The sequence below is a fragment of the Scylla paramamosain genome, chromosome 22 (assembly GCF_035594125.1).
Source record: "Scylla paramamosain isolate STU-SP2022 chromosome 22, ASM3559412v1, whole genome shotgun sequence".
In the NCBI taxonomy this organism is placed as follows: Eukaryota; Metazoa; Arthropoda; class Malacostraca; order Decapoda; family Portunidae; genus Scylla; species Scylla paramamosain.
In genome coordinates, this window is record NC_087172.1 from 17,049,930 (window position 1) to 17,067,429 (window position 17,500).

The following is a 17,500-nucleotide window of genomic DNA, read 5'->3' on the forward strand; positions in this document are numbered from 1 at the left end:
AGGATCGAAGAATTGAAAATAGAGCGTCTGTCAAGAGAGAAAAAATTGCTTTCAAGGCGTGTAGACAGCGCGATGGAAGGCGCCGAGGGGAGAAGAGGGGAAGGAGAGGAGAGAGGTGAGGAGGGAGAGGGGAGAGTGAGGGGAAGGCGCCGGGAGGTACAGAACAACGAGGGGAAGAGGGAAGGAAGTTCTGAAGGGATGAAGATGAGAACACGTGAAGAGAGAGAGAGAGAGAGAGAGAGAGAGAGAGAGAGAGAGAGAGAGAGAGAGAGAGAGAGAGAGAGAGAGAGAGTTGCTCACATTTGGTTGAGGCGTGGGTAGGGCTGTAGGTCATCCGGAGACAGAACAATACTGTTGTTTCCCAAGAGCCTGCGGGAGAGAGAAGAGGAGAGTGAGTGAGTGAGAGTAAGAGAAAAAGAGGATTAACTGAGGAGATACATTACCTAACACACACACACACACACACACACACGAAGATAATTACATAGATATTTCTTTCTAAAAAAATGCAGTATAGACCAAATATTACACTTACTTATATTTCCTTTAACATTCTCTAAGGAGGCAACACACAAGTATCACAGGAAACACAACTTCTAGGAATGTTCTAGTTACAAGATACATCCATTTCAAGAGAGAGAGAGAGAGAGAGAGAGAGAGAGAGAGAGAGAGAGAGAGAGAGAGAGAGAGAGAGAGAGAGAGAGAGAGAGAGAGAGACTTGGACCGTGGTAGGAGTATAATGACAAGACACGTATGGAAAGTAGCCAAGTTTTCTTATCATCATTCTTTCAATCTTCATTTTCTTTTTTTTCCTCCTTTCTTTCCATCCTTAATTACTTGTCTTTTTCCCTTTTGTCTGTCTTCCTATTCCGACACTAACTTTTGAAAGTGGCAAAATAACCAACCTTTCCTTTCTTTCTCCCTCCCTTTTCGTTGCATTGCTTACCAACTCTCCTTAACACACAAAAACAAACAAAACACTTAAAAAAAAAACCTCAGAAAAATTATAAACCAAGGACAAACCTAACCACACACGTCCATACACAAACACACACTCATACGTACAAGCTGGTGACATTTGGATCTAAGTCTTGTGGGATGGACGTGAGATGGGCGTTCCTGCAGACGAGGTGAGTGCCCAAGCGACAGTAGCACTCAGGAGGAACACGCGTGAGGTCTGTGAGGGGAGGGACAAGGTGGTGGATTAGTGAAGAGTGGAGATATCAGTTTGTGGAGAAAATATCGTAGAAAAAAGGTGTAGCAGTGTAAGGAAGGGATTAGAAGAGGAGGGGGAAGAGTAAAATAAAGTGTAAGGAGCAGAGAGAGAGAGAGAGAGAGAGAGAGAGAGAGAGAGAGAGAGAGAGAATAGACAGAAGGAAAGAGAGAAAGAATAAGAGCAGGTTTAATTCCAGGAATGTGTGGGAGAGAAAAGAGAACAGGAAAGAAAGAAAGAAGCTCATGTGACGGAATGTGGACTCAGTGCATGAGAAGAAGAAGAAAAAAAAAAGTTTAAATCTGGATCATTTTCACTCCTGAAAACTCCTTCCATGAAACACAATATGAAAAGAACAAGAGGAATTTCAGAGGACACGCACATCAGGATAGAAGAACAGGTACAAGCATGATAAAACTAGATTAAAAGAGAAAGAAATTGTGTCACAGATGAATCCCGCAGGACACTAACACCAAGAAAGAAGAGACAGGTAAGAGTGTGATAAGGTAATATTAAAAAGAGAGTAAAGAAAAAAACAGCGTTTCAGATAAAGGGATAAACGTATGGCGTAGATTAAGTTGTCAGGAATATTTAGTCAAAAGATAGCGTTTGAAATATAATCATATAAATGTATTGATAGAAATGACAGGTGGATATACTAGTTAGGTATGTCTTACACAAGAAATGCCACATCCACACGTAGCGTTTTTTTTTCTTTTCTAGCTATACTTGGAGACAAAGCACACTGTAAGAATGGTCACGTTCAAGTCAACTCCAGTCACATTTTATTACATGTATTTCAGTGGAAGCATTCACACTGGCGGTTACGGTCCCCATTGAAATACATGTATTGATATGTGATTAGACAGTGATCTGAGCGTGATCGACTCTATATAGTGTGGATCAGTCCTTATATTTTCCTATGTTCTTAAAATAATACTGATGATAACACTGTTCAAAACAACTATATAAACAAAACATATTTTTCTGAACAAAAAGGAGTAAATGACGAGTTTCGAGAGTCATTTATGCTTCAGAGGTCGCAGTCAAGACGAGACGAGTGTGGGCAGGCCAGAGGGCGGCTCTTCACAGGGGTTACCGTGACAACCAAGTGGCGGCAGTGCCCGTGAAGTGAGAGGCGGCGTCTGGCGGGGAATAGCGGCACTTTGATCGCTCCCACTGCAGTGTTGAGGGTCAGGCAAGAAAGAAAAAGACTGGATTTGTGAGGTGAGACGAGAGCGAGAGCGAGAGCGAGAGAGAGAGAGAGAGAGAGAGAGAGAGAGAGAGAGAGAGAGAGAGAGAGAGAGAGAGAGACATCCACACACTTTCAAAAAAAAATATTGTAAAAAAGCAGAGCAAGATAAGAGGTAAAAGAAAAATAGATATTTGCTTGTAATTTTGAAGACGATAAAAGAAACACACACACACACACACACACACACACACACACACACACACACACACACACACACACACACACAAAATGGGACGAAAAACTAAAAATAACAAACGCAGGAAACCGAGATAAAACTTGGAATCTATATGACTATGAAGCAAGAGAGAGAGAGAGAGAGAGAGAGAGAGAGAGAGAGAGAGAGAGAGAGAGAGAGAGAGAGAGAGAGAGAGAGAGAGAGAGAGAGAGAGAGAGAGAGAGAGAGAGAGAGAGAGAGAGAGAGATTTGGTAAGAATTACATAGCCATTTCACTCCATTACGAAAACAGAATGGAAAGAGAAAGAAAAGAAAAGAAAAAGGAGAAGAGGAAGAAGGATTAAACAAAAAAGCTCAACAGTAAAAAGTATACAATAAGACAAATAATAATAATAAGAACAAGAACAAGAACAAGAAGAAAAAGAACAAGAAGAACAAGAACAAGAAGAAGAGAAACAACAACAACAACAACAACAACAACAACAACAACAACAACAACAACAACAACAACAACAACAACATCAACAACAACAATAACAACAACAACAACGACAACATCATCATCTTTATGGAAAATCCTAAAAGATAAAGAAACTAGAGGAAGAGGAAGAGGAAAAAAGAGGAAGAGGAAGGGAAAAGGGCAGATTTACTCAAGATGTTGGGTGAGGGAAAGTAATGATAAGAAAGAAGAAAAAGAGAAAAAGAAAAAAAGAGCAACTGGAAGGAGGGGAAGACACAAAACTGAAGAAGAACAAATGAACAACGAGTTATCTGAAGAAAAAGTAAGAAAACGGAAAGGAAATTAATAAAGGGGAGGAGAAACAAAACGGAAGAAGAGGAGTAAGGAAGATGGAAAGAAAGGGGGAAGGAAAACAAGTTAATAATGAAAAGGGGAGAGTCGAGAATAGAGTCATGAAGTCCGGAGATGAATTAAGAAAGATGGAGATGAAGGAAAGCGGAAAGAAGTATGTTTAGATGAGACGAGAAGGAAGAGGGAAGGAAAGGGGAAGGGAGAGGGGAAGGGAGAGGGAATGAGGGAGCTCTGTCAAGGATGTAAAGGAGAGGGGAGAGAAATGACGGGAGGAAAGTGGTTTGGACAGCAGACAGCAAACTTGAGAGCAGGGAGATGAGTGAGAGAGAGAGAGAGAGAGAGAGAGAGAGAGAGAGAGAGAGAGAGAGAGAGAGAGAGAGAGAGAGAGAGAGAGAGAGAGAGAGAGAGAGAGAGAGAGAGAGAGATTCAAAAGCATACAATAAACAACAAATACACTACACTACTCCTACAACAGACTTTTCTTGTGCTGGTGTATGTCTGGAAAGGAAAAACACGGACCGGAATGATGAGAGAGGAAAGGGAAAAAGGAGAGTAGGAAGCAGGATAATGATAACAGAACATAGCAGATGAAAAAGGATATGGCAACGATAAATCAGGACCACCATTACCATCACTATCACCATCACCACCACCATCAAAAGCTTTTCTTCTTATCATCTCCTCTCTCTGTAATTGACTGTCTTCAGCCTCTCTCTCTCATCGCTGTAATGTTGTATCTCTTGCTATCTTCTACCGCTATTTTCACGCAAACTGCTCTTCTGATCTTGCTAACCGTATGCCTCTTCTCCTTACCGTGGCCTTACTGTACAAAATTTTCTACTTTCTCTCACTTGTATTCTGTCCACTTCTCTAATGCAAGAGTTAATCAGTATCCTCAATCATACATCCCTTTTTCTGGTAAACTCTGGAACTCCCTGCCTGCTTCTGTATTTCCTCCTTCCTATGACATGAATTCTTTCAAGAGAGAGATTTCAAGACACTTATCCTCCTCTTTCTTATTATAATTTGTTAACTCTTTAGGGACTGGTATTCTCCGTGGGCCTTTTCCTTTCACTTTTTTTTTTGTAACCCTTGGCCAGTGCCCCTCTTACATGAAAAAAATAAATAAAATAAAATAAGAATCACCATCAACGAAGCGAAAGGAAAAAAAGAATAAGGGAATGAACTAGGTGTACGAGGGAAAAAAGCAAAACTCTTCCTGTTTCCGGATCAAACTCGCTGCGCTGAAGTCAAGAAATAAAAGTGGGAAATGGAGTGAAATGAAAAATAACTGAATTAAAAAAGAGAAGGACAAAAAATAGAACAGAGATTAGAACGTGACAAACACCTGAGAGAGAGAGAGAGAGAGAGAGAGAGAGAGAGAGAGAGAGAGAGAGAGAGAGAGAGAGAGAGAGAGAGAGAGAGAGAGAGAGAGAGAGAGAGAGAGAGAGAGAGAGAGAGAGAATAAGCAGGAAAGTTAGCCAAATTACTATAAACTAGCAGAGCGGATAACAAAATTCGATGAAAAAGGAGAAAAAAGAATGAGAGAGAAGAGAAAAGTGAAAAGACAAAGAGGAAAAGAGAGAGAGGAGAATAAAAAAGAAAGGGGAAAGAGTGAAAAGCCATAAAAAGAGAGAAAAAGGGAAAAGAACAAGAGAAAAAGGAATAAAGGGGAAGGAAAACCTGTAAAGCACGAGTAAAAATAACAAAGAAGATGAAAAGGGTGAAAACAGAGAGAAAAGGAAAAGTAGAGAACGAAAAAACATAGAAAAAAGAAAAGAAAAAACACAAGGAAAGTAGATAAAAAGGGAAAAATATAAGAAGAGGAAAATCGAGAGGCGAAAAGGGAAAATAAAAGGAGGAAAAGGAAAATGGAAAAAGAAAAATAATAAAAAAATATGAAGGAAAGAGAAAATAAAAAAAGTAGAAAGGGAAAAAGAAAAAAACATATAAAACGGAAAAAAACGAGAGAAAATGGAGAAGGGAAAAGAGAAAGAAACAGGAGAGTTGGGAAAGAAATATAGAAAGGGAAAAGATAAAAAGAAGGAGATAGGGAAAAAGGAAAAAAAAGTACAGGAGAAAATGGAAAGGGAGAGTGAAAAAGAAGAAAGGAGGAGAGGAAAGCAAATAGAAGAAAGAAAAAAATAAAAAGGTGACAAGAGTACAGAATAGGAGGAAAGGGAAACGAAAAAGAGAAAAAAAGGAGGAGGAGAGGAAAGCGAAAAAATAGAGAAACAAAATAAAAAGGATGATAATGATGTTTTCCTCCATCCCTCTTCCCATCTCCCATCACCCATTTCCCGCCGCCCACTTCCCAGCACGTGTTTCCATCACCTCCTGCCTATTTCCTCCCATATCACGTAGCCAGCATCCCCATATACGTAATAGAACACAAGAGGATGGCGTCACACCTTCCTGGCTCCAAAACACACACTCTTCCTGTATATTCCCTTGATACTAGTGGTGGTGGTGGTGGTGGTGATGGTGGTGGTGGTGGTGGTGGTGGTGGTGGTGGTGGTGGTGAAGAGGAGGAATAAAAGGAATACAAAGGAAGTCCAAACAGCAACAGACACTGAGGTCTTTACTAAGGTGTTTGGGTAACTATTCTACGCTATTAGTGGGACAGAGGCAGGATAATACAGAAGAAGAAGGAGGAGGAGGAGGAGGAGGAGGAGGAGGAAAAATAACAAAATAAAGAAGGAAGATGAAGATGGACATAACAAGAAGAAAGAAGACTAAGAGATATGGATGAAAAATAAGGAAATAAAAAGGGAAAATATGAAAAGATGTGCTTGACAACATGTGTACGGCTTATCATTTTATAGTCAATCAGTCAATCAGTCAGTCAATAAAATAAATACAGGTAAAGAGACAACTGACTTCATATAGCTTCCTGTTTAGTCTTTCTTTATATAGTTTATTTTTTCTTTCATTTCTCTCTGTCTGCCTTTACTTTTGACAGTGTGAACCTTCTAAATACTTTCTATATTAAATACTACGTTGTAAATAATATCTTGTGGCAATAAATTGTTTTGACTTTAACTTCACTTTTTTCTTCTTTTTTTTACTTTCTTGCAAGTTTTCATTTTTATTCCAGGTACAAAAATCACATGTTTCCTAAGGTTTTCCTGCTCCTACTGCCTCGTATTATATATTTCCCATGACGCGAGTGAGGAGACGAGGCTTGTGGGGAAAATCTGAAGGTCTTATGCTGTTTTATTTTCAAGACTCTTTTTCTTTCCATTTTTCTATTTTAATCTGCAGTATTTTTGCACTTTATTAAAACATTTATTATACCACAAAACACACCTGTTCCTCTCTCTCTCTCTCTCTCTCTCTCTCTCTCTCTCTCTCTCTCTCTCTCTCTCTCTCTCTCTCTCTCTCTCTCTCTCTCTCTCTTCCCTTCCTTTGCCTCCAATCTTTTCGTCTTTCCCTCTCTCTCCCCTTTCAATCCAGTTTGCTGCTTTTCCCCCAATTTACCTTGCCCATATCCTTCTCTCTCTCTCTCTCTCTCTCTCTCTCTCTCTCTCTCTCTCTCTCTCTCTCTCTCTCTCTCTCTCTCTCTCTCTCTCTGAAATGGGAGAAAAGTATAACAGACGAATTAAAAGAGAAAGTAAAAAGAAAGTAAAAGGAACAGTAAAGGGAATATGTGAGATGAAGAGAAGAGAAATAAAGGAATCGATTAACACGCATTCTCTCTCTCTCTCTCTCTCTCTCTCTCTCTCTCTCTCTCTCTCTCTCTCTCTCTCTCTCTCTCTCTCTCTCTCTCTCTCTCTCTCATAATGGCGTCCCGGTCTCTAGGTCACGCCACTTTATGGGCAGTTTCCTCCACTCGTAAGGTGACAACACTATCCCTTCCGGCCCCTTTTTCCTCCCCCTCCTTTCCTCCCTTCCTTCCGCCCCATTTTTCTTCCTTCCTTCCTTCCTTCCTTCCTTCTTTCCTTCCTTCCTTCCTTCCTTCCTTCTTTCCTTCCCCTCCTGTCTCTTCCTTTCTTGACCTCTTTCTCTTCCTATTTCTCTTGTCACCCTTCCTCACTCCAGCTTGTCTCCACTTGCTCGTCTCTCTCTCTCTCTCTCTCTCTCTCTCTCTCTCTCTCTCTCTCTCTCTCTCTCTCTCTCTCTCTCTCTCTCTATCAGTGACTCTCTGCTGTCGACTACATTTTTCTGATTTTCTTCCTGATTTCTCTCATTTAGTAAGTTTTTTTTTTTTTTTACACCTTTTCTCCTACATCCAAAAAATCTTTCATCTCTTTTTTTCCAATAATTTGTAGAGAGGAGAAGGAGAGGAAAGCAGAGGAGCAGGAACACTCATTTATCACCAGTTATCTTTGTCACTCTTTTCGTAATTGTTTTTTTTTCTTTTTTGCTTTTCCACTTTTCTTGTATATTCGAAAATTCTTGATCTCCTTTTTTTAATAATTTGCAGAGGGGAAGGAGGAGAGAAAGGCATAGAGAAGCTGGAAGACTCAGTTATCAACCATTATCTTTGTGTCACTTCGTAAATTTCTTCCTTTTTCACCCTTTTTTTCTAGATCCAAAACTTTTAATCTCCCTTTTTTAATAATTTTCAGTAATGGGAGTTGAGAAGAGAGAAAGATGAAGCAGGGTCAGATTTACTTATTACCATTTATCAACGTCACTCTTTTCGTAATTCTTTTTTTTTATCTTGCTTTTCAGTCTTTTCTTTTACATTCAAAAATTCTTAATCTCCTTTTCTTTTCACCAATTTCCAGAGAGGAGAAAGAAGAAAAGAGAGAGGCAGAGAAGAGTCACGTATCACCCGCTAGCTCTGTCACACTTTCAATAACGTCGTGATCACCTCCACACCTTGTACCATGCACGTTTTTTTTTTTTTTTTTCTGCGTACTTATATGTATTTTTGATGTCTCGCGCATCGCATCAGTGTTTTGTTCAGTATGAGTCACCAACATCTGTTATCTAATGCCCTCGCTGAATATCTTCCTGAAGAGTCACGTCTCTACCTTCGGGCGAGACAGGAGGTACATTTAGACCTCTTGGCTCCGGCCCATATTGTACATACTGGTTCCTGTGTCTACCACCAATAAATTATAAAGTCACAGCTCTGAGCACCCTATCTTGAAACAGCACCACTGTGAAACACCACTTGAAACAGCATCTTCTACGCAGCACCACTACTACTTTCAAAGGGCTCCAGTTGAAACTACATGGTTTTTAAATATGCTTTTACCGTTCTAGTGTCTTATTAAAAAGATTTCTGTACTTTCAAACACTTACATGACTCTATGCCGCACCTGAACTACTTTCAAAAGCTTCTAGTTTCAATTACAAGAGTCTTTAAGAGAGTTTTTATGGTTCTAGTGGCCTATCAACAAAATTTCTATATTATTAGCAGGAGAAACACTCTTGAGAACACGGCCAATCACCTCTGTGGACTTTGAAAATAGTCGTAGTGAGAGAGCTAAATGTTTCAGAATACGGGCCTTATATTCACGCTCACAAGGAACTGCATTAAGCCGTGGCCAGTGTAACCTTCAGGAGGAGCAGAGGCAACACTCACCACACCGCGTGATGTTGTCCGGCGCCAGGATCTCCTTCTCCAGGATTTTGACGGTGAGGTTGCTGTCCGCCTCGTAAGGGACTGTGGAAGAAAAGGGTGTTGAGTTATGTTAGACTGGTTTACGTTAGATTAGGTTTGGTTTAGTTTAATTTAGTTTGGTTTGGTTTGGTTTAATTTGGTTTGGTTTGGTTTGGTTTAATTTGATTTGGTCTGGTTTGGTTTAATTTAGTTTGGTCTGGTTTGGTTAGGTTAGGTTAGGTTTGGTTAAGATAGGAGATTAAATGTAATATCTAAAATTATAATTCACTAATAGGTGAGGTTAAGTTAAGTTAAGCCAAGTTAGGAGATGAAACTACTTAAACAACAACTCACTCATCTAGAACAGAATCAAGATAAAAAGTCTAAATACAATACCTTATGATAAAGTTCACTTCAACAAAAAACAATCAAGATGAAAATACCAGATGTAATACCTTCCTAACGACACAATATAGGAGCCTACAATAATATCAAGATGAAAAACCAAACACACACACACACACACACACACACACACAAAATACAACAAAACATCTTACCAAATAAAAAGAAAACTACAAGGAAACCAACGTGGCAGATACAGAAGAGACGAGAAACTGTAGTACTAGCAGCATGCATCACAGCCGCCCCTTCTCTATTAGTCTCCGCGACACAGGCGTTCAGCAGTAAGTCACAGTAATGCAGCAGGACACAAGGCTACACTGTCACAGTATTGTCCATTTGCACGATTTACTGAAGGCAAGTCGTGAGGGGCGCAGCAGGGTAGAAGATAGATACTAATTCTTCGGTGGTAAGTTACAAGGTTGGGGGCGTAGCTGTAACTCTGAGGTTGAAAGTTACGTTACTGGTATATTCAGTTAGGTGAAATATAAGGAAATGTTACAAAAAAAAAATAACTAGAGAGTAGAGAGAGAGAGAGAGAGAGAGAGAGAGAGAGAGAGAGAGAGAGAGAGAGAGAGAGAGAGAGAGAGAGAGAGAGAGAGAGAGAGAGTGAATGAGAAAGCTTCCTAACAAATCATATTACTCAAGATTGCAACAGGGAGCGAATATAGAAGCAGTAGGCCAAAGGGGAGAGTGAGGAAAGGAGGAGTGAAATGGAAGACATAGGAGTGTGTATAGAGAGAAAGGAGAAGAAAAAAGGAAACAAGTTAAGGGGGAGGACAAGGACGACGCGCACACACACACACACACACACACACACACACACACACACACACACACACACACACACACACACAGCTGACCATCCAAACCAAAGGAATAAATTAAAACTGCACCAGCAACATAACAGTGAAATTGAATCAAAACAAAACGAGCTGTATTGACATTAAAACAAAACTACGCGAAATGAAAGTAATGAAAACAAAACACGAGGGGACAACACACACACACACACACACACACACACACACACACACACACACACACACACACACACACACACACACACACACACACACACACACACATACACACACAGATAAGAGATGAAAGGTGTGTGCCCGCCTGCCTTTACCTGGCAATAACCTAATTAGCATCTACGTAAAGGAAGAAGAGAGCTGATGTAGTCCTGCACAGGTAAACACTTCCTTACCTTGATGCAATAAGAGGTGTCTGGGAAGAAGCAGGGACACACACAACACACACACACACACACACACACACACACACACACACACACACACACACACACACACAGAGAGAGAGAGAGAGAGAGAGAGAGAGAGAGAGAGAGAGAGAGAGAGAGAGAGAGAGAGAGAGAGAGAGAGAGAGAGAGAGAGAGAGAGAGAGAGAGAGAGAGAGAGAGAGAGAGAGAGAGAGAGAGAGAGAGAGAGAGAGAATGTTGTGAAGTAATGGAGGCCTCTCTCTCTCTCTCTCTCTCTCTCTCTCTCTCTCTCTCTCTCTCTCTCTCTCTCTCTCTCTCTCTCTCTCTCTCTCGCACATACTTGAAAGATATTGAAAACAAATTGGATTCCATGTAAAACTATTTGCGTTTAGTCTTAGCAGACCGAGACATGAAAGAAACCTAAAGGAAATCGTGATATAAATAGAAACGTAATTTTCTTCACAACGGTAAGCCTTCCATAGTTACCAGCATACTTAAATTTAAGCTCGTAATCATATTAAAAGATCTTTTATTTTTTGTGTTACGTTTTTTCTTCTTGTCTATTTTCATCCATTCCTCTTCATTAGAATTTTAGAGATGATAGACCAAGTAAAGTAAGTTAAGTATTATTCAGTGAGAGTATTATAAAGAAGCTCCATTTTGATTTACGGCAGTGAGACTATTTTTATCTGTCTTTTCTTTAAAATGATGAGTATGTCTAAAGAAAATATCAAGTTCTTGTTTGTTATGTCAGTCATTTTCTGTCCTTTAGAAATAACACTCGAAAATCCTAAACCTCCTATTCATATTACCATTTTCTCTCCTTCGCCTGATTGTAACTTCTTTTGTGCTCCTCAGAGCAAGTGATGATGTCCAGCACGGTGCCTCTTACCGAAGGACTTGGGATTTGTCATTTGGGAACTGTTACCTGGAGTGGATGCCCTTCCTACCCTTGGACAGTGGCCAAGACTCGAACCTGTGGGTCTGAAATCTTGGTCCCCAAAGCGCACACTGTCCTACTGTAACACGGCGGCATTGTCTTTTAAACTAGTGATTGTACTAAAAAAGACACATTAAATGCATATGCCATTTTCTTCCTTCTTTACATTTATGCAAAATTCAACATCTTGATATTTCATTTAAAGAGCTCAATATATTACTACAGTTTGCCTTAAATGATGCAAAAGTAAGTTATTATAACACTAAGTTGAAATAAAATTCCGGTAATTAATTCTAAAGCAACTTGCAAACTTTTAAACGAAATAATTAACAAAGAAGTAAAATCTGAGATTGATATTAAAAGTATTAGCATCAATAATTCGGAGATAACTGATCCTCATGCCATTAGCAGTTACATAAATCATTATTTTTCCAATATAGGACATGATTTAGCAAATAATCTTCCGTCCTGTAATGTTTTTCCTCTCTCATACTTGACATACACTTTAATCAGACTTTCGAGTGCTGACACATTCCCGGAAGAAATTATCTTAATAATAAAATCACTGAAAGATCCATCATCAGGTTTTGATGAGATTTATGTTGAGATAATAATTCTAAAAAATGCAGCAGTTTTATCTCCTGTTTTATCAAAATTAATTAGTTTATCATTTCAAACTAGATTTTTCTCTGGATAAACTTAAAATACCTAAAGTTTTACTATTACATTAGGAAGGAAAAAAAGATAATGTGTCCAACTCTCGACCCATATCTATATTGCCAGTTATAAGTTAAGTTTATGAAAGAGCGATGTAAAAGATAACGAGTTTGATGGAATTTATTGACGGCCATAATATTTTATCAAAATGTTAATTTGGATTTAGAAATGTTCATGTAAATTTTCCATAAAAACATTGATAAGTTACGTTTTACAGGAATTGTAATTACAGTTTACAGTAATTACAAATTATGTAATTACAGTTTTTCTTGATTTAAAGAAGGCCTTTGATACTTTAGATCTTCATATTTTGCTAAATAAATTTCACTATTGTGGTATCAGAAATGTTAGCAACAACTGGTTCCGAAGTTACTTATGTGACAGGCAACAATACATTCATGTTAACCAAACAACTTCAGGATTGCTACGTTAAAATCAGGAGTTCCTCAAGGATCTACATTAGGACCACTTTGTTCTTATGAAATCTGTGCTTTTTGCTGATGACACAAATATTTCTTATTCATCACGTAATTTACCAACAATTATAAGAGCAATGAATAGAGAATTGAAATATGCTTCAAATTGGTTAGTTCCTAATAAGTTGTTTTTAGACATTGATAAAACTCATTTCGTAATTTTCGCAGGCAATAAGAGAGTCGAAAATATTGCAAATATCAAAATAGGTGTGGTACATTTACAAAGACTACATGTTACTAAATATTTAGGAGTTATGGCAGTTCAAAATTTAACTTGGAAAGATCATCTAGCACATATTCATGGGAAAACTTCTCGGTCAACAGGGATTTTACAGAAGGTTAAACATCTATTAACTACTGACTCACTGCTGACTTTGTATTATACACTGATATATCCATATTTTCTTTACTGTATTATCGTTTGGGGAATGACTACAAAAACTTCAATAAAATCACTGCAAACGCTTCAAAAAAGAATCATCAGAATTATTAGTAAGGTACTTAATGATGAACATACAGATACCAAAACTCTTAGATTATTAGAAGTAAATGACATACTCGTATATAACCTTGAATGTTTAAAGTTTGTCCATAAGATTTGTTTTCTAGTTAAGTGAGGTATTTATATCCAGAATACATTCCAGATATGCAATATAACTTATTAGGAACAGACACAAAATTCATCCCCCATTCCCAAATACAGAGGCTCAACGAAGGTTTGTAATTTATCATGAAAAATACAGTAAAATCCCTCTTATTCAGCATCAACGGGACCACCGACATGCCGGATACTTGAATATTGCCGGATACTTGAATAGAAGTGAAATTATGTCCACAATCACCACCCTACACTCACGCATCTTACCATAACAAAGATCAGCTGATCTTAATCAGCAGCTGATCTGATCAGCTGCTTAAGTGTAAGCACAACACGCTTCCTCTTTTCTACAACTTTAGGCATGATGAAGGCGTCAGGCGATAAAACAGTGCACACGCGGGACTGAGTCGCTGAGTAAACACAGTGCAGTGGGCCGCGGGTGGCGCGAAGCAGTGCGCTCTGGTGGCGAGGGGACAAGGTATGCTTCGCGCGTTAATTTTAATCGATTTTATGAGTACACATTGATTTTTTATTGATTTTAAGGCTCGGGGAAAAATGTGCTGGATACTTGAAGCTGCCGGATACTGGAATGCCGGATGAGAGGGATTTTACTGTATTGAAAAAGAAGCATCATTCAAAATAAATATAAAGAAATATCTAGTGGATATGTATTAATTTCATTCTAAGTTGTACCTCAAACTATTTACTGTGCTGTATATCCATATATGTCCGAGATTAAGAGAATAACTAACTAGTTGTGACAGATTATGTATATGTAGAGATTAATTAACATTTTCTATTCAAGTTGTTATAGTTTAATTATAATTAGGAATATAAGTTTAATATCAATTATTTTTAATGTAAATTTCATTATGTTCATATGTATGTTATGTTTGTTTTCCGTACAAAGCATAGCATGACTATAAAAGAGGCCTGTACAGAACTTAATATTTAACGGGCCCAGGCATGTTTGTTATTGCTTCATTAAAAAATATGCATGTGTACATGTATATAGATAATAAATACTTGAACTGAACTGAAATAAAATTAATTGAAAGTGAGAGAGAGAGAGAGAGAGAGAGAGAGAGAGAGAGAGAGAGAGAGAGAGAGAGAGAGAGAGAGAGAGAGAGAGAGAGAGAGAGAGAGAGAGAGAGAGACTATTAATTATTAGTGCAGTTATTATCACTGCGGCAAGTAAGATAGGAAAGAAGAAGTAAGAGGAGTATGACGAAAACGAAAGGTGGATGGAGGAGGCCTGTACATCCTCCCTCCTTCGCTTCTTTATGTGTGTACGGATATTTAAATGTATATTGTTTAAATTGTGACTAATGGTAAAATGGTTCGCCTATTACCAGAAATACATCGATTAATTAGAACGAGTTTAGCGTAGAGCAACAAAAATGATACCAAGCCTAAGAAACAAATCATACGAAAGAATCAGAGAGAGAGAGAGAAAGAGAGAGTTACATATAAAAACAGGCCACAACAGACCTTGCGGTCCTCACGAGGTGACCTGACCTAGGACTACTAAGGTGATAGCAGAAAAAAGGACAGCAAAGCAGAAGGTTCTCTCCCCACCCTTCACTCCCTCCGCCATAAGGAGGGAATTGAATTTTGGCATTTGTAATAAGAATGAGAATTGATTTAATGACCTTCTGTGAAACCAAACTGTCTAAAGGAATTGAACACTTATATACATTGCCTAACTGTGAATTATTCAGTAACTGTAGGAATCGCTATGGAGGAGGTTTGTGTTTATATACTAGGAATTGCATTTCGTGTTATGGGTATGATATAATTTGTGCATATAGAAACTTTATTCGTTGTAGCTACATACTTTGAAAACTTCTGGTTTTTGGTGTTGTGTACACAAGACCGAATGCAAATATACAGTCCTTTTTAGACAGCTGATATACTTCTTAACGAAATTGCAATTTCTGGTAAAAGTTGCATTTTGTTTGGAGACTTCAATGTAAATTTTCTTAATAATATACAATCCAATGTATACTCGTATATGTAGATTTCTTAGCTAGTAATGGATATTATCTTTGCATCAACAAGCCCACACGAGTTCACAAGCAAAGTGCCACACCCTTATTGATCACCTATGGTCTAATGATATTCATATTTTCTCAGGATCAGGTATTTTACTGTCTGACCTGTCTGACCTTCTTTGCACTTATAATCCATTGTAAGGGAAATAACGAAAAAGGTAAGCTTTTAGTATTTACTTACAGAGATTATAAAAATCTAAGTTCAAATATGTCATGTCATGGAAGAAGTTATTAAAGATCTTGATATTGATAACGACTCAAATATTGCCTATAACACTTTTTCAGATGCAATAACAAACGTAATTAGTAAAAATGTACCACTTGAAACAGTTGAAATTAATGAAAAACAAGGATAACACCTGATATTATACGACATATAAAAGAAAGGCAAAAGTTATATAAAAAGTTTCTAAAACGACCTTTGTCTTTTGAGAGTCAGTACAGAGAATATAGAAATAAAGTGAATAAGATGTTAAAATGCAATAATATTCCCGAAATATAAAACTCCTATTCATATAACGATTTCTTTTTTAATACCAGCCTTTTCTTTTTATGCGAGACTCGAGAGACATTGCCTTGACATTTTACTCAAGTGTCGATTCCATGAAAGAGTGAGAGCGAGAGGTACCGAGTGTCGTGGTGGTGATGGTGGTGGTGGTGGTGGAGTGTCTCAGGAATACATGACTCAAGGGTTCGATTCCCGTGATAAAGGTGAGGATCGCCTTTGAGAGCATGAGAAGCACGCCCACTCACCCATTCAGAGGCGAGGCGGTGAGGTGAGCTGCGGCGCCTCATCTCATGCTCCAGGGCTGGTTCTAAAAATCTCTCTCTCTCTCTCTCTCTCTCTCTCTCTCTCTCTCTCTCTCTCTCTCTCTCTCTCTCTCTCTCTCTCTTGCTCTTCGTCCACATGCATTTGCTCTTGTAACTTCCGCTTATTGTCTTTCTCTTGCTCGTGTTTGCTTTCTAAACTTTTCTCTCACTGCTACCTAAGTTTAATTTTGGTTTTCTTTATTTCCTCACACATTCACATTGACTCTCTCTCTGTTATTGTTTCATACTTATCCTCCGTTCTCTTTCCGGTTTTCTTTCCCTTTTTTTCTCTCACTTTTCTCTTTCTTTATCTTTTTCTCTACCTCATGATTTATTTTTATAGGTTAACTAGGCTTTTGTATTCTCTTTATTTTCTTATGATCGTGTCCTTCGTCTCTCTCTCTCTCTCTCTCTCTCTCTCTCTCTCTCTCTCTCTCTCTCTCTCTCTCTCTCTCTCTCTCTCTCTCTCTCTTCAAAACCTCTCACATCTTCGTTTTGGTTAATTCCGAGACGCACACTCACGTATTTGCAAGGTAACGAAAATGGAACCCACCTCTATTTCCGAGTCAGACTTCAGGCACATCGACTCCTCTTCCTCTTCCTCCTCCTCCTCCTCCTCCTCTTATTTAGCCTTGAAATAATGACTGAGAAAAGAAAATGTGCAATGCTACCCAAAGTTTATATTTCGGCCTTTATATTTCAGCGGCAGAGGAAGCTTGCAAGAGAGGCTGAAAGGAGAACATTAAGGTAACGAAGGCTTAGGCTCAGTACGTATTATTAAAAGTGACGCAATGGAAATCAAACACTCCCACACACTCCCAATCATTTCAGCAGTTTTACCATAAGGGCGAGAGCACTTTATGATCATTATTCCCGAAACAAAAATGACGGTTGGTTCTAAATGCGAAGTTGTTAATTTTTTTTTTTAAGGTACATGTTAACAATATAATTAAACGAGGCATCATAGAACTTTTAGTATTGGCGATAACAAAGAACTATAGATGAGAGGACTTTACAGTTGTCATTCCCAAAACAAAAATAACAACCGAGTCTAAATACGAGGTTATTTATATCTTTTTTCCAGGTAAGTGTACTAGAAATCATTTTACCGATGCATTATACAATTTATAGTATTGCTGATTAAAAAAATAACAATATAACAATACACGAGAGGACTTTGCAATTATCATTCCCAATCTTAAAATAAAAACTGAGTCTATACACGAGGTTGCTTATTCTTTTCAGGTACACGTACTGACAATCTTTTA

General features: G+C 38.4%; 1 protein-coding gene across 8 annotated transcripts in view; it reads right to left on the reverse strand.

Annotated features, from left to right (window-relative positions):
- Positions 1-17,500, reverse strand: part of LOC135111693 (relaxin receptor 2-like) — a 194,912-nt gene that overhangs the window by 44,256 nt on the left and 133,156 nt on the right. For all 8 annotated transcript variants that reach the window (XM_064025287.1, XM_064025289.1, XM_064025290.1 and 5 more), the window contains 3 exons: positions 8,993-9,073; positions 1,066-1,177; positions 301-369 (listed from right to left, as the gene is read on the reverse strand). In XM_064025287.1, the coding sequence (XP_063881357.1) occupies positions 301-369; positions 1,066-1,177; positions 8,993-9,073 (262 nt within the window). The remainder of the gene's footprint in view (positions 1-300; positions 370-1,065; positions 1,178-8,992; positions 9,074-17,500) is intronic.